Source organism: Gallinula chloropus (assembly GCF_964237585.1).
Source record: "Gallinula chloropus genome assembly, chromosome: 22".
NCBI classification, from domain to species: Eukaryota; Metazoa; Chordata; class Aves; order Gruiformes; family Rallidae; genus Gallinula; species Gallinula chloropus.
Window position 1 is genome coordinate 8,565,936 of NC_140107.1, and position 16,958 is coordinate 8,582,893.

The 16,958-nt window shown below is 63.2% G+C and overlaps 1 protein-coding gene across 1 annotated transcript; it reads left to right on the forward strand.

The window, feature by feature from the left end:
* Nucleotides 1-562: 562 nt before the first annotated feature.
* On the forward strand, nt 563-13,557 carry COL9A2 (collagen type IX alpha 2 chain; the record flags this gene model as incomplete). The annotated part of the gene is made up of 32 exons (XM_084274380.1): nt 563-652; nt 2,516-2,590; nt 3,360-3,395; nt 3,484-3,546; nt 4,668-4,721; nt 4,926-4,961; nt 5,170-5,193; nt 5,347-5,400; nt 5,661-5,714; nt 5,907-5,954; nt 6,209-6,265; nt 6,760-6,813; nt 7,129-7,182; nt 7,867-7,920; nt 8,146-8,199; nt 8,284-8,337; nt 8,549-8,602; nt 8,881-8,934; nt 9,221-9,274; nt 9,439-9,483; nt 9,651-9,704; nt 10,015-10,068; nt 10,148-10,201; nt 10,842-10,913; nt 11,009-11,044; nt 11,236-11,280; nt 11,481-11,513; nt 11,839-11,985; nt 12,440-12,494; nt 12,575-12,763; nt 12,946-13,023; nt 13,352-13,557. The coding sequence occupies exons 1-32, from the start codon at nt 581-583 to the stop codon at nt 13,555-13,557; spliced, it is 2,073 nt and encodes a 690-aa protein (XP_084130506.1). The 5' UTR covers nt 563-580.
* Between the last annotated feature and the right edge of the window lie 3,401 nt (nt 13,558-16,958).

The window sequence follows — 16,958 nt, forward strand, 5'->3', positions numbered from 1 at the left end:
GGCAGAAATAGGGGTCAGACGCACCCAAAATCCCACAGGACCCTCCCCAGGGTGGCAGGAAGCAGCTCCCAGTGCCCCTCACCCCACCCCACCCCAGGGTGTGGGGGTAACCACAGCCCCAGCCCGGGCAGGACGATGCCCGTGACACTGGGGATGTGCCAGGGGACAAGGGGCACCCCCGGGGCTGCCCGTTCCCATGTCCTGGCTGGGGGGGCAGCCCCAGCAGCACCCCCCCAGCCTCCCCCTCTCCTCTCCCAGCCCTGTCCCGGCACTAAAGCCCCTTTGTGCCCCTCGTGCCGAACCTCCAGCCCAGAATAACCACGGGCGCACCTGAACGGGGCAGGAGGGGGGGGAATGGGGGGGAGGGAAGGCGGCGGGGGGGTGAGGGGGGGGAGGCCAGGGCTGCCCGCCTGCCCTCATCCCACTGCTCCATATTAATGAGCCCCCTCCTCCTCCTCCTCCTCCTGCTCCTCCTGCTCCTGCTCCTGGTCCCGGTCCCGCCGCGGGGCTGCTGCGGTACCTGAGCGCGGCGAGCCGAGCCCAGCGCAGCCGCCCGGTGCCGGCCGCCCCCAGCCCCGCCATGGCCTCCTGCTCCCCCAGGCTCCCGCTCTGGCTCCTGCTCCAAGCCGCCTGCCTCTGCCTGGCCCAGATCGTAAGTGCTCAGCCTGGGGCCCCTCCGCGCCGGGGTGGGGGGCAGAGAGGGGACGCTGCCCCCATTTTACCCCCCCCCCCCCCCCCCCCACCTCGGCAGATGCTGGAGCATCCCTGGGACTTGCTTATTCTCCCAGGGCTTTTGGCTCCCTTTTCCTGGGAATGGCCCAGGATGGGGGGGTGGGAGCAGCCCCCCCCCCCCCCCAGACCCACCAGGGATTTCTGTGCCCCCCGGGATGGGCACGGCCGGGCTGCACTCCGGGCAGCTGGGGGCTTGTCAGTTAAGTTCAGTTTTGGGGATGCAGTGTGTGAGGGGGGGGCTGTCTGTCCTTTCCCCTCCCAGGAGCTGCCTCCTATCCCCTGGGAAAATGCTTATTCCCTTCTGCTTTGCTGGGATGTGCTGCAGAGTGGGGCTGCAGGGGGCTGCAGGGGGATGTGGGGGGCTGAGAGGGGCTATGGGGGGGCTCTGCCTTTCTCAGGGCTGCCCTGGACTCCGTGGGGACTTGCCAAGGAGCAGTGGGGAGGGATGGTGCTGGGGTCTCTCCGGACTCACCCAGGCACAGGAGGAAGGGAAAGGGAAAGGGAAAGGGAAAGGGAAAGGGAAAGGGAAAGGGAAAGGGAAAGGGAAAGGGAAAGGGAAAGGGTCCCTCTGCTCCTCGGGGTGAGCAGGACAGGCAGTGTCCCAGGATCCCACTTGAATGGAGAAAAACTCTCCTGGTCTTGCAAGCACGAATATTTAGACCAGATTTTGGGGAAAAAAATCTGCCCCTGTGGCTCCTGAGGGACCAGCATGGACTGGCTCCGAGAGCTGGGGGAGCCGCTGCCTTCCCAAAACAGCCCCCCTGGCACGGCCACGGCTTGTGGCCATGGGACTGGCCAGGGGAGCGGGATCCTGCCTGGGGTGGGGGGGAATGTGGGAGCTCTGGGAACAAGGAGCCCTTTGGAAAAGCTTCGTGCAGCACAAAGGTGCCATTCACGGGGCTGGGGGTGGGGGGGGGGGTGCTCGCTCCCACCCCAGCTGTGGGGTTTGCTTCCAAGGAGAACCTGGGGCTCTCCTAGTTGTGTGACCCAGCCACCTCACACTGCCCAGCTTTACCCATTTCCCTTTAAAATAAACCAGCCTGGAGGGGCAGAGGGGTCCCAGTGCCTCGGCCCCAGCCAGCCCCTCTGGGTCCCTTTGCCAGGAACACGAGGGCTTCAGGCTCTGGGATCAGAGTGTCTCTCCCCCCCCAGCCATCCCGTTAGGATAACAGAGATTTCTTTGCAAAAATTGCTCCTGTGGAGTCCTGAGCAAACCTCAGAGAGGGGGTCAGGCTGCTGGGGGGGGGTGTCCCTGTGCCGGCTCAATGGGGCTTTTGTGTGATGCTGCAGGCAGCGGGCAGAGAGCCAGCCCGGCGCAGGCAGGAGGGCTCTGATGGAGGGGCTGGGGGTCCCCATGGAGGGGTTGGGGGTCTCCCTTTCATAGCAGGGCTTTGGGCACCTAAATCCTGCCGGTGCCATTGGAACCCAAGCGCTGCCATCCCCTTGTTGAGCCCCAGCCAGGGCAGGAGCCCCACGGGCAGCGGGGCAGGAGGGGCAAGGATGGGGTAGGAACCAGGGAGGGAGTGGGGTTGTGCTGGTGTGGAGGGGACACCCTGGGGGTCCCCAGCCATGCCTTTGCTGGGGGGACACCAGCCAGGCAGCAGAGGGGTGTGGGGAGGGGCAGAGCCTTGTGGTGCTCGCTCCCTCCGAGCTCTCCAGAGACTGGTGCCCAGCACACGCCAGTGGTGAGCACTGGGCCCTGGGCTCGCTCACTCTCAGCCCCATCATCCCCCCTGGTCTGGATGCTCCTTCTTGACGTGGGTCCCGTTTTCTCTCCCCTTAGCGAGGCCCCCCCGGAGAGCCCGGCCCACGAGGGCCCCCCGGCCCCCCAGGAGTGCCGGGAGCCGATGGCATCGACGTGAGTACGGGAGGGAGGGAGGGAAGGAGGGAGGGAGGGAGGAGACCTGCAGCACAAAGAGGGACTTTGTGTCAGGGCAGAGGCTCTGAGAGGGCAGGCAGTGCCGGTGCCACACGGAGCATCCGTGGCTCCTCTGGCTGTGCTGATGTCCCTGGGCAGCAGTGGTGGGCTGGGGCAGCACAGCTCCTGCATCCCGCTCCACCCACCCCCCCAGGACAGCAGCTCACAGCCTCCTCCTGACCACCCTGGGAAATGGGCCCTGAAATGCTTTTTGGGGAGCACAGCAGCAGGGACACCTGGGTGCAGGGTGCTTGGGGCAGCAGAAGATGCTCAGAGGGGCCAGCACAGGGATCAGCCCAGAGATGCCCAGTGAGGGGGGTGAGCTGGGTGTGTGGTGGGGTGCAGGACCCCCAGCTGGGTGCCTACAGAGCGGTGACGTGGCCAAGGGCTGTGGAGGGCAGCCGTGGCTCCCACACCCTCCCCAGGGGGGAAGCTTGAACAGGGGAGGTCTGTGCACCACAGAAAGCACCCTTTCTCTGCTGCTTGCCCCGGGGTGTTATTTTAGTGCTATTTATACCCAGCCCTCCCACCAGCCCTCCCCCTCAGCACCGGCCCCATCCTGACCTGGCTGCTGCGCTGGGGGATCCAGCATCTCACTGCAGCTTGGGAAGATGAATGGGAGACACAGGTCCTGAGCCCCCCTGTGCTGCTGAGCCCGGCTCTGGGGGGTGACAGACCCCTCTTTATATCTTTCTTCCCTCTCCCCCAGGGTGACAAAGGCTCTGCTGGAGCCCCCGGGTCCCCGGTGAGTACTCATGCCTCCCCACAGCTCACTGACCGTCCCTTCTGGAGGAGTCCCTTTCACCCTGCCCCACACCTCTTCTCTTTTCAAGGGTGCCAAGGGTGAGCCTGGAGCCCCCGGCCCAGACGGGCCCCCAGGGAAGCCGGGCATCGACGTGAGTACCGACCCCCCCAGCACCCCTGGGTCTCAGCAAAGATCCTGTCTGCCAACCCCCCTTTGAGTGGGACCTCATCCCACATCACAGCAGGACGCAGAGGCAGAGCCCAGGCAGGGCTCCTGCCACCCCAGCCACTGCCCCAGCTCCGACAGCCCTGAGCAGGACACGGCTGCTCCTCGCCCTTGGGAGTGGTTCTGAGCTGGGGTTCGGCTCCTGTCTCCTCCTGAAGGAACCTGGGGCGATGCTGTGACCCCTCCCTTGGCCCCCACGTCAGTCACTCCCCCCACTGTCCCCTCCTTGGCTGCAGCCCAGCCAGGGCACACGAAGGGGCCAGAGCTGCCCTCCTGGCCCTCTGTGGGGCTGTTGGGTGGCTCCTGGTCTCTCACTGCCCCAGCTGGGGTGCACAGGGGTGTGAGATGGCACCCAGGGGGGGCTGGGATGGGTGCCTGTCCCCCATCCCCAGTGCAGTGACACCTGTGAGCATCAGACTCTCATCAGAAGGAAACCCAAGCTGCAGGCTCTGCTTTTGCACCTCTGGCTGACACTTCCTAAACCTTTTGGGCTTTATCCTTCAACGATGTAAAGGAACAGAACCACCACTGTCAGCACAGGCACACATCACTCACCCAGGCTCACCTGCCTGCAGGAGGGTTCAGCAACTCCCAACAGGGGTGCTGAGCAGAGCTGGGCTGAGCAAGGGGCTCCCCACCCAGCGGGGAGGATCCCATGGGTGAAGCTCGAGCTGCAGAGAGCCAGACCTGGGGATGAGGTGGCCTGGGAGTGCCTCAGAGCTGATATAAATGGGATCATGGGGAGGCTGAGCTCCCTGAGCTCTGCCAGGGCTGGGGCAGCCCTGCTGGGTGCAAGGGGACTCTGTGCTGGGGGGTCTCAGAGCTGTGCAGCTCCTGGGGGTGGTAGAGCATCCCTGCAAGGTGCTCAGTGCCAGTGGGGTGGGGGGCCAGTCCCCAGCCCCATCTCTGGGGTTGCTGCGTGATGTGCTCAGCAGTGAGAAGCACAAAGCCCCCACCAATAACTCAGCCCCTTGGGGTGGGGAGAGCCCCAGGGACCCCCCCAGCTGGGAGGCAGGAGCCTCTCACCCACCACGTCTCCTCTTGCAGGGCCTGACGGGAGCGAAGGGGGAGCCAGGGCCCGTCGGTGGGCCAGGAGTTAAAGTGAGTGAGGAGCTCTGGGCTCCTGCCTTCCCCCCCCACAGCTGCCACGGGGGGTGCAGGAGCTGGGTGATGGAGTGTGGGGGCACTGAGGGGGCACTGGGGGGGGGCTGGGGGAAGGGTGTGAATTTTGGCAGTGCAGCAGGACTTGGTGGGGCCAGACCCCCCCCTGTTTCAGCCCCTGACTCCCCCCTTCTGTCCCAACAGGGCCAGCCTGGGCTCCCAGGGCCACCGGGGCTCCCCGTGAGTATCTGCCCCTCCCGTGGGTACCAGTGATGCTCCTGGCTCCAGCACCTGTCCCTGAGCAGGGTGGGAGCAGAGCTGGGATCCAGCCTTAGCCCCCCAGCCTTGGTGGTGGGGTGGGCATTGCCCTGCTCAGGGCAGGGGTGCTGGTGGCTTCAGGAGGGGGGGGGTGGAGAATTTGGGTCAACTGCTTTTCTTCTTGTTGCAGGGTCCTTCACTGCCAGGACCACCTGTAAGTGGGGTCTGGGGGGGTCTGGGGGCATCTGGGGACCCCATCCCGGGTTGTGCTGGAAGAGTTCAAATCTCAGCAGTCCCAAAGGGGAGGAGGGGGGGGGGGTCTTGGGGCTTGATCACTCACCTGATGAATGTCTCTCTTCTCCTTAAGGGGCTTCCAGGCCAGGTTGGGCTTCCTGGAGAGATTGGGGCACTGGGACCCAAGGTGAGAGATCAGGAGGGGATGCAGACAAACCTCCCCAGCATCCACATCTCTGCACTGCTGGGGTAAACTGGGATGACCCTGCAAAACCAGCAAGACCCAACAGTGAGGTGATGGGCTCCACACACAGCTGGGTCCATCCCCTCCCAGCCTGAGCTCCTGCTGTGACAGCCTGGGTGCTTCATCACCCCCCTGCACCCCAGCTCCAGCATCACCTGCCACCTCCTCACCCCTAAATCTCCTTCCCTGGGGTTCTTTCTTAGGGTGACCCTGGACCCGATGGCCCACGAGGTCCCCCAGGCCCCCCAGGGAAGCCTGTGAGTATCTCCCCAGCCTCAGCACTTTCTGCAGGAGGTTCAAAGTTCCCCCCTCGAGCCCAGGGTTTGGGGCCAGGACCTGGGCTCTGGGGTGCACCTCCCACCCCATGCCTCGCTCCCCTCCCCCTGGGTGTAACATCCCCCCCTCCTGTACAATGGTGCTGTGGATGCTGATGGTCTCCTTCCCTCCAGGGCCCCCCAGGACACATCCAGGGACTGGAAGGCAGCGCTGATTTCTTGGTGAGAGCTGCCATTGCCTTGTCCCTTCAGCTGCAGGGGAACAGCAGCTGCCTGGGCTGAGGCACGGCCACCAGTGCCGTTTGGTAACTGGGAGCTGATAGAATGGGGTGGGGGGAGGGCAGAGTCCCAGCTGAAATGATGCTGCACGTGCTGGGTCCCCTGTGTCACCACACAGCCCCACCCTCCCCAGCTCAGCTTCCCTGCAGCCTCCAGGCCCTTTCCCAACTCAACCTGTGTCTCTTCTCCCCCACCAGTGCCCGACCACCTGCCCACCAGGACCCAAGGGTCCCCAGGGGCTGCAGGGACTGAAGGTAAGGGAGCCCTGGAGCTGCCAGGGACCGTCTCCTCCAGCAAGCTGAGCCTGAGCAGAGGAGCCTTCCCTGCTCTGGAGGCACGAGGAGCTGAGCTGCTGCTTGGGGAGCAGGAGGACACACATGCACAGAGTCCTGGGGGGAAAAGGCGCTGTGGGAGGGGTCCCCTGTGGCTCCTCAGCTCCTGCCAGCCCCTTCCCTTTGGGGTGAGACCCCATGCCAAAGCCCCAGCCATGCTGCTGCCCAGCTCCTCTGCTGCACATCCCAGGGTTAAACCCAGCAGGCATCACCAGGGGGATGCTGAGCCCCAGCACCAGGGGGATGCTGAGCCCCAGCACCTCACCAGGGGGATGCTGAGCCCCAGCACCTCACCAGGGGGCATCCCAGGCTGGGATGTCATGGCCAGGGTGGCTCCAGCTGACAGGGCCATCAAGACACTGCCTTGGCCCTGCTGCTCTGCCAGGGATGCTCATGACCTGTCTCTTCACCCTTAGGGACACAGAGGCCGCCCTGGTGCCCTGGGGGAGCCTGGCAGGCAGGGCAGGCAGGTGAGTGAGCAGCTTCCCAGAAGGAGCCAGGTTTTCCTGGCACTGGGGGAACTGGGGCTGGACCAGGGGGAGGGGGGTGTCTGGGGAGAGAAAAGGGGAAGGGAAAAGAGAGGTGGGAGAGGGAGGAGGGAGATCTGGGGCTGGGAAAACGGGGGGTGGCAGGGTGGTCTTCCCACGGTGGCTCCCTGGGGGGATGACACCTGTCCCCATCCCCTGCCAGGTCCCAGGTAGGGGGGGGTTGGGTGCTCAGGGAGGTCTGTATTGCCACTCCACCCCACCCCAACACTCACCTGTTTCCTCTCCATCCCTCCCCAGGGCCCCAAGGGTGATGTTGGAGCCTCTGGAGAACAAGGCATCCCAGGCCCCCCGGTAAGGTACCCGTTCCTCTTCGCTGCTCTGCCCCTCGGGTGCCCCAGGGGGGCTGGGGGCAGCTGGTTTGTACTCGGCCCCAGACACCAGGGACAGGATATGAGTGTCCCACTGCTGGGACCAGAGCAAAGCCTTCACCCCATCCCTCTCCCTCCTCCCAGCCCCAGAGGGTGGCAAAGCCGCATCCTGACTGATGGAGACCTGTGTGGTCAGTGCCTGGCCCAGGCACCTCAGTACTTAGTGCTGGTTAACAAGGATACCTCACAGCCTTGGGACAAATGGCCTGTGCCCACCGAGCCCCCCCTCCCCTTACCCCAGCTAAGCAGGGGCTGTGGAGCCCAGCTCCCCATGGGGCTGTGGGGATTAGAGCTGTGGGAGCTCGTTAGTGCTTTGAAGATGAACAGCAATTAACAGGCTGAGCCCCTGGTCCAGGAAAGGGCAAAACCCCTTTGAAGCCAAGAGCTTTGTGGGGACACACAGAGCACCAGTTTGGGCCCCTGGCTGTTATGGAACTGACAGCTGGAAAGGTGCCCCGTGGGGTGCTGAGGAATGGGGGTGTGGGGGGGCTGAGGTACCTCCTGTGGGGCAAGGCTGGGCCCGTGGCCAGCACTGGGTTCTGCTTTAGTTGTGGCTTCCCCTGGGGCCCTTCCCGAGCTCAGCCAGGGGTTGTTTCCTTCCCCACAGGGACCCCAGGGCCTGAGGGGTTACCCTGGCGTGGCAGGACCCAAGGGTGAGACGGTAAGTGCTGGTGGGGTGCTGGGGTGGGTGTGCCTGGCTTTGGGGTCATGGGGGGACACACACCAGCTCCCCAGGGCTGAGCTGTGGTGATGCTTCCCAGGAGCATGGGGAACGGGGCTCCGTGGCCTCCCTGGGGAGCTGCCTCTTGCCAGGGGGGTGGGACCTGGCTGGGGGCTGAGGTTGGCATGGGAAGAACTGACCCCCCCACCCGTGTTCTCTTTGCAGGGTCCTGCTGGCTACAAGGGGATGGTTGGGACCATCGGAGCGGCTGGGCGGCCAGTGAGTACCCTCCCTCACCCCTGGGCTGGGGCAGGCAGGGGACCCCATGTTTCACTGCTCAGCACCCATCTTTCTCCCTCCCAGGGCAGGGAAGGCCCCAAAGGACCACCTGGGGACCCTGGTGAGAAGGGAGATCTGGTAGGTGACCCCCCATGTCGGGGGGGGGGGGAGGGGGGCAGTGCCCTGCCCTGTGTGATGTCACCACTCCCTCTCCCCATCTTTAGCCCCCTCCTCAGCACAGAGAGGGGCTCTGCCCAGGGTGCCCTGGAAGGGCATCTCCTCCTTCTCCCCACCCCACCCCCCTCCCCAAAAGGGCACCTACACTGTCCTCTGTTCCCTCCTGCTCTAGGGTGGCCGTGGCATCAGGGGCCCCCAAGGAGACATCGGCCCCAAGGGGGAGAACGTAAGTAGAGCCAGCAGCACCCGTGCCCCCACCCAGGGCTGAGCCCCTCGCAAGGAGAAGACCTCCCTGTCCTTCTTGGGGCCACCCCACGTCCTGACACCCCGGCTCTGCATGGGGCTGGGGGGCACAGAAGCCCCTCTGCCAGCCTGGCTGCTTTGTGAGCCCAGCTCCACCCAGGGCTGGAGGTTCCCTTTCCCTTCCCAGCCTTTTCCGTCCCTTCTCCTGAGCCCCTCAGTCCTGCCCAGGTGTCAGACCCAGCAGCTCTCCCCCCTTTGCAGGGTCTCCCAGGCATCGATGGCAAAGACGGCACCCCGGGTATCCCGGGCGTGAAGGTGAGGTGCTGGGGGGGAGGTTGGGGGGCTGCTGGGGGGGAGCTGTGGGCAGGGGCTGCTGGGGGGAGCTGTGGGCAGGGGCTGCTGCCCTTGTACTGGTGTTTGCTGGAAATAATGGGGATGGCAAGTCCTGCTCCTGCCGTGGCATCTCCTGACTCGTGGAGTGGGGCTGTCCCCACGGGGTCAAGGGTGGGGTTCCCCTTCATCCAGGACACCCTTGTCCCACCTGTGGCTCCCCCAGTTCTGCACCTTTCTCTGCCACGAGGTAACTGTCTGTCCCTCACAGGGCAGCGTGGGACAGGCTGGTCGCCCAGGGCTGCCAGGACACCGGGGACAAGCTGTGAGTATGGGAGACCCCTGCCCAGGCGGGTACCCTGTGGGGCGGGACCCCCACCCCTGGGTTGTGCCAGGGTGCAGGGCCAGCACCCAGCAGGGATGCTGCCTCCAGGAACAGGGCTCCAGGCAGGGCAGCTGCCTGTTTTGATCCTGGCTGTGTTTCCACAGGGCTTGCCAGGCCAGCCAGGAAGCAAAGGTGGCCCAGGAGATAAGGTGGGTTTGGGGACCAGGGTCACCCCTCAGGGGGCCGTGTCCTCCCTGCAGCCCCACTCACCTCTCACAGCGCTGCGGCGGCCTCCACACCCCATCCCCGAGCCCGGGGCATCGTCCCCAGGCCGTGTCCTCCCCTGTCCCTCAACTGCCCCCGTTTCTGTCCGCAGGGTGAAGCGGGTGCTCGGGGCCAGACTGGTGTCACCGGTGCCCCGGGGCAGATCGTAAGTACAGAGATGTCACCATCAGCCTCCTGGGCTCAGCCTGGGCTACCAAACAGAAAACAGAATCAGGCACTTCATCCCCCTCCCCAGTCCCTCTTCCTCATGGGAAGCCCCTGGGGTCACTTCTCTGGCCGTGCACCCAGCACCTCCTTAGTCACCAGCTGCAGTGGCAGCCCCTTGTGTGGCTCCAGGGGACAAGGACAGGGCCACATGCCCCTCGGGGAAGGATGAGGGGCAGATGGTGCTGTGTGGATGGGAGAGAGAAGCAGCTGGTGTGGGTTTGTTCTTCCTTCCCCCCCCCCCATCTCAGGGTGAACCTGGACCTCGGGGTGAGCAGGGACCGCCGGGCGTCCCCGGGATGAAGGTGAGTCTGGGGCTCTGGGGGGGGGTTCATGGCTCTACTGGGGGCTGCCCTGGACTCTGCTCTCCTCCTCTCTCCACAGGGTGACCGGGGTGAGCGTGGCCTCGTGGGCCCCCCCGGCGAGCAGGGGAAAGTGGTGAGTCCTCCCCACAGCCAGGCTGGGAAACGGGCATCACCCCAGCACGGCTCTGGGATGCTCAGCCCAGGGCGTGAGGCTGGGGGAGGGGGGGGAAGGGATGGGGGGGCACAGGACCTCTCATCTGGCTTGGGGCTGGGGTCGATCACGCGCCCCATCCCGCTGTGCCTGGCTGCTGGGCTGAGGGATTAGCCCACGGGGCGAATAGGTTGTGCAGGGATTAGTGGTCCTGGGGCCACGCTGGGTTTGCAGCCCCAGCGGGGAGAAGAATTTCCTGGCAGCCCAGTGGGAGGGGGGAGGCTGCCTGGCCCCCCCGCACCTTGGAGGCTTTCCCAGGGTGGGAAATGGCCACAAAGCCACTTTCATCCCTCTGGTTTGCTGGGGGCTGGGAACCTGTCCCTGGCAAAGCCCCTCACCACTTACACTGATGGAGAGGAGGGTCCTTCATCATTTTCTGCCCTGTACCCCCACTGAGGTTGGCTTGAGGGTGGGTGGGATGCAGCTGGAGCTGCTGGAAGGGAGTGGGGAGCTGCCCATGCATCTCCTTTCCGTGGGGAGTGTGGTCCCAGGGGGGTGGGGGGGTTTCCCATGAGCTCTTCTCACTCATTTTTCTCTTTCTCCCCCTTTCCTTGATCTCCAGGGACCCAAGGGTGAGCAGGGTCCGCAGGGGATCCCAGGACCTCAAGGCTTGCCAGGAGTCAAAGGAGACAAGGTGACTGCTCCTGGCTGCAGGGCACAGGCTGCTCTGGGGTCCGGCTCAGGGAAGGGGTGCTGACCCGAGCTCATCCCCTTCTCTCCTTTCTCCAGGGCTCCCCAGGGAAAACCGGCCCTAAAGGTGGCACTGTGAGTACATCACCCTCTTGTCAGGACCAGTGATCCTGTCAGGATCTCCACAGGCGCTTTCCCCATCACTACCCCCAGCATCCTGGTCAAGCCTGGCAGAGGGAAGGGGGGGGAGGTTGGGGGGTGAGGGCACTGGGGAGGAGGTGGGTGCTGGCAGTGAGGGGTCACATCTCTCTCTGCCTTTCCTCTAGGGAGACCCTGGTGTTCATGGCCTCGCTGGGCTGAAGGGAGAGAAGGTGGGTCCCTGCAGAGGGATGGGGTGGAAGGGGTGGGCTGGGTGTGGGTCCCTGCCCATGCTGGGGGGGATAGCCCTGGGCACCACAACACAGCCACGGTGTGCTCTGGGGGGGGCGGGGGCGGTACCTGTGCCTCCTGTGCAGCTGCAGCTCCAAATCGGCTCTGTCTCCATCACACTCCTTGTGTCCTGTGTCCCCAGGGTGAATCGGGCGAGCCGGGGCCGAAGGGGCAGGTGAGTGACTGGGGGATTGGGAGCCAGGGGCTCCCCGCAGCATCACGGGGGGTGGCTCTGCGGGACCCTCAGTTCCAGGTGATCCTCCTGGCCGAGGCAGCGGTGCTCCATGGAGCTGCTGCACACCACTTGCCTGAGGACAGCTTTTCCCTGGAGATGGGCTTCACAGTGACTGTGCTCAGCCCTGGATCTGGGCTCAGCCCTGGATCTGGGCTCAGCCCCCATCCTGTGTTCTGGGACAGGTCCTTGGGGTCTCGGGGCACAGCCCCTGCGCTGAGGGTGAGGCTGAGCTCCCCCCTCCTGACTTTGCTCTCCATCCCCACAGCAAGGCATCCGGGGCGAGCTCGGCTTCCCTGGCCCCTCAGGGGACGCGGGTGCACCCGGGGTGAGAGGTTACCCAGGACCCCCCGGCCCACGGGGGCTTGTCGGGGAGCGTGGCGTCCCGGGGATGCCCGGCCAGCGGGGCGTAGCGGTGAGTACCCCCAGCACCCACATCCCCCCTCACCTCCTGCACGGGGTGGGTGGGGACCTGGGGGCTGCCACCACCAGCTTGTGCAGCTCCAAAGGGCAATTGCCCCAACATTCTCCTACCGACTCATTCCTCTGGGATGCAGCTGCTGGTCCATCTGGGAGGTGCCAGTGCTCCCCTGTGAGCTCTCCAGGAGGGCTGAGCTGGGATCCAGCCTATCCAGGGGACAGAGTTTTTCCATACAAGCTCATTTAGGGTTGTGAAGCATCCCTGCAGCAGCATGGTGGGGCACAGCCTGAGCTGAGGCTGCAGCACTTCTACCCCTGGGAAACAAAGGGTTGGGAAGGTGGCATCGGGTGCAGGGAGGTGTTTGGGATGGGACCGGCTCTGTGGGTGCAGATGTGGACAGAGGCAGCGATGTCCCTTTACAGTGTGTCCCTGCTCTTCTCGCTGCCAGGGCCGGGATGCTGGGGACCAGCACATCGTTGATGTGGTCCTGAAGATGCTGCAAGGTGAGGGGGTGAGCGAGGCTCCTCTGGCCAGGTGGCTGTCACCACGTCCCATGCCACACCGGCCTCTCTCTACCCTACAGAGCAGCTGGCAGAGGTGGCAGTCAGTGCCAAGAGAGCAGCCCTGGGTGGAGTTGGTGCCATGGGACCCCCTGGACCACCTGGTCCCCCGGGGCCACCTGGTGAGCAGGGTCCACACGGACCTATGGGCCCTCGAGGTGTCCCTGGCATCCTTGGTGCTGCGGGGCAGATCGGCAACATAGGACCCAAAGGTAGGTGGTGGTGGTGGCCATCCCCACACTGTGACACAGAGTCCTCCCTGGGGCTGTTCCAGCCTCCTCCTACCACACACATCCCTCTCCTGAGTCCCTGAGTGGGGGCAGCCCCCTCCCCTCCTCTCCCCGCCCGTTTCCCACTGTGGCTCCAGCAGCTCATTCCCAGTCTCTCCCCACAGGGAAGCGAGGTGAGAAGGGCGAGCGGGGAGAAGCTGGCCGTGGCCACCCAGGCATGCCGGGTCCCCCGGGGATCCCAGGTAAGTCCCTCTACTCTCAGCACAGGCAGGGCAGGCAGCAGCAGGTCCCTGCAGCCCCCGTGCCCCTCCTGAGGCAGTGACCCAGCCAGCAGCACCTTGGGATGCTGTCACCTCCTGAACCTGCACGGTTCATTCCACAAATCCCCAGCATCCATCACTGCCTGGGGCTCGCCAGGCCTCTCGCTGTCACCCACATCCCATCCTTCCCAAACCCATCCTCCCCAGCACCCTTCCCCACACCCTGAGCCCACCTCTGCTCCGGGCAAGGCTGGGCTCAGCACCCACAGCAGGCACCAGGGACCCACCCCTGGCCCCCATCCCGTTGCAGGTGTCCCCGGCATTCCCGGCCACGCGCTGGATGGCAAAGCTGGGGAGCGCGGGCTGCCGGGCTCCCCGGGAGAAGCCGGCCGGCCGGGCTTGCCCGGTCCCACCGGGCTGCCGGGATTCTGCGAGCCGGCTGCCTGCCTGGGAGCCTCGGCGTACGCAGCCGCACGCCTGGCAGAGCCGGGGGCTGTCAAGGGACCCGTCTACTGAGGAGGCACCGTGGGCAGATCCGGCTGGGAAACCCACCCCGGGGCTGGCAGCAGAGAGACCAGAACACTGCAAATCCATAGGGAGCAACCCCAGCCCGAGCTGCAGGAGGGCACTGGGCTCAGGGCAGCTGTGGGGGGGTGAGAAATGCATCCTCTGGAGACTGATTTTAGTACAGGTATCCCCCTCCCGCCCCCACAACCTCCCACAGCTCAGGGGATGCTGGAGAATAAAGAGAAGTCACCCCAAGCCCCATCCTCATTAATGGGGCTCGTTACCTGCCCCCTCCCCCCCGTCCTCCACTCCCTGTGCTCCTTCCCAAAGAAATAAATTGTCTTTTATACAAACCCTCTTACTCTGGTATGTCCTGCTTGGTGCTGAAGCGGCTCGTTGCTGGCTTTTTTCTTTTTCCCCCAAAAAACCCTCAAAAACTCAGAAAAAATTGTGGTTGGATTATTTAAGGGACTCGCCAGATCCAGCCTTGTTCACTGCTGGGCACTCTCAGAGCTGTAAATCTTTGTAAAATAGGATTATTTTATAACTATGAGAAGGAAAACACCAATTTCTGGAAAAAAAATGGACAATAAAAAGGAGATGGATTGTTAATAAACTGAGCTGACACGTTGATTTCTTTGAATCAAACCAAGACCATACTGGGGGGAGGGGGGGGGGTGTTATTATTTGTGGGCTGAAGTTATTGTTTTGTGCTGTTTCAAGCCACTTACCAGGTGTCTCAATCGCTCATTCCCACCCCCAGGGATCATTTCAGCCTCTCAATAAGTTTCTTAAGGAAAAGCTCCTTCTTCCCCCCAAAACACAGAGGAATTTGCCACCCATGAGTCCCCCCCAATATCAGAGGCTGAGTTTGCCTGAAATGCATCAGGCACCTTCAGGTAAGACTGAGCCCCCCCCCCATCCCCATCCCCAATCAACAGGCTGGAAAACTATTAACAGCATCGCCCAGGGTATCGATCCCCCCGCAGTTCAACAGGCGGCCTGGGGCTGGAACAGGACCCGCCGGTGTCTCTCTCATTACTGCCATCGACAGCAGCCAGGATTAGAGCTGCTCAGCAGGAGCACAGGGGCGCCGCTCTGTAAGATAAATAAAAATCAATTTTTGTTTATTAGCAAAGCGTGTTGGGCTTGGCAGGGGAACAAATCCCAGGGAGAGGCGCTGGGAAAGGCTGGCTGGGGCCCTCCCGCTGCTCCGAGCATCTCAGCCCAGCCGGGGATGCGGTGGGATGGGATGGGTTTTGGCTGGAGGGGGTTGATCCTGCTCAGGACCAGACCCAAATCTAGGGATACCCAGCACCACCTCCTCTTCCCTCCCCATAACACAACATTTTCCCATATGGATCCTTATCCAGCCTCAGAAATGCTCATTGTCCATTTAAATTGCCTTCTCCGAGGGCACACCCCTGTCTCATCACTTCACATGCAATCAGATAACTTTAAGGGGGCTGTCTTCTTTTTTTTTATTATTTATTTTTTAAAAAAATTAATAATTTGGAAGCGAAATGCAAATGTTTTATTTGCAAGTTGGGATTTAATCAAGGAATTAAGAAGGCTGCATATAAATCAGGGGCCAGACTCCGGTTGCCTCCAATGAGTGGCAAACCCACTCCGAATCTGCCTCTTCATCAGAGCCCTCATAAATATTCATCCAATAAATAGCAGATTAGATGCCATTACGGAGACAAGAGAGATTGAAACCCAAGTATCTGTGGAAATGAAGCAGCTGGAAGGCATCCAACCTCAGCCCCAAATAATAACAAATCATTACCGGAGAGGCGAAGGACCAGGAGAAGGACCAGCCCTGCTGAGCGCTCGTCTCCACGGCTGGAAAAGTGGGGAGCAGCAGCTTGATTCACCCCAGGGAGGAAGCGAGGTGATCAAACCCCCACCCCGGGATAGCCCCAGGCTGGGCTTTGCCCCGGGGTTCCAGCTGTGCCGCACATCTGGGGCCGCATCCCGGCTGCGCATCCCGAAAAGAGCCATCCCGGATTTCTTTTCCCCCACGAGAGGGAGCTGCCTGCCCGCCGATCCCACCAAACCCAGTTTGTGTCCCTGGAAGGGGCCGGCTGCGGGGCTTTCCCCCACCCCCAGGCACAGGGCTGTGCTCTCCCCTTTGATTTGGGGAGGGGGTGAGAGGTGAACCCCACCTTGCTCATCCCCTTCCCACCTCTGAGGTGAAGCAAAGCCGGGGTGCAGGGGTTTGCTGCGGGGATGTGGGTACAAGGAGGATTGAGGGGTAAGAGCAGTCCTGGAGCAGGGAGAAGCCACTTCCAGGGATGCCAGGGGGTTGCTGGAGGCAGGGAAGCACCTGCTGTGCCTGTAGAAGGTCTTGGGCTGCCTGGGAGGACGTGGGATCCTCACCAAGGAGCCCCGGGGTCTCCTCACACCCAAGCGTGTGCATCCCCAGGAGGGCTGCCTGGGAAGGGATGGAGCAAGACCTGGTCTCACTGCCCTCGCTGCTGCTCCCAAGGGTGCCCATGGCAGTGCTGAGCTCTCAGCTAGTGAGAGGCAACCGCGCTCCCCAGCCGCATCCCGGGAGATGCTGCAGGGCACAGCTACAGAGGGCTCTGAGCAGCCTCCCAGGCCAGAGCCTGGCAAGGCCAGTGCTCAGGAAGATTAAGATTAGGTTGCAATTAAAGCACCAAGGAAGCAGCTGCCTGGGGCTCTTGCTCTTTCCCCCTCTCTGTTCACATCCGAATTGGATGTCGTGGGTCCTGCCGTGGACGTGGGAGCCAGCCCAGCTCCCGTGGGTCACAGAGGCTGAGAGCAGCCCAACCTACTCACCACCCCCATGGTTCCAACCCCAGGAGTGGGGCCACAGCCAAGCCTGGCTTATTTTCCCAGCAAAACCACGTGGAATCGTTTACAGTTATTCAGAAGGGTGTAAGAACCTCTCCCAGGCTCGTCCCTGCAGCTACACAGGCTCCAGAAGCCTGAAGGTGGGGGATTAAGCATCATCACATGGCTCTCATGTGGTGGGGAAGGGTAAAGGGGAGAAACAGGAGGAAATCAAGGCAGATACCTCCAGGGTGGCACTGATTGCCCCCCCCCCCCCCCCCAAATCCTGCTGAACCCCCCTGCAAGAGTCTCTGCTTTCACTCTCTTCCCCTCTCCTTCAAAAGCTTTGGGGGAACAACAGCAAAGCCCACCACTCTCTGTAGCCTGGAGTAATTAGGGGCCCCTGCATGGCCCTTCGGGGCTGGCAGTGGTGGCCAGGGTTTGCATTCAGACCAGCACAGAGTGACACAGCTCCCTTCCACACCCAGGAGAGAAGCTAAACCCTCCCACACAGCTCAGGGTGGCCAGAGGGTCCCAGCAGCAGCCAGGAGAGGGGACAGCCAGCACAGGGGTGAGACCCAGCAGCTCACAGACCACCCTTGCCACACAAA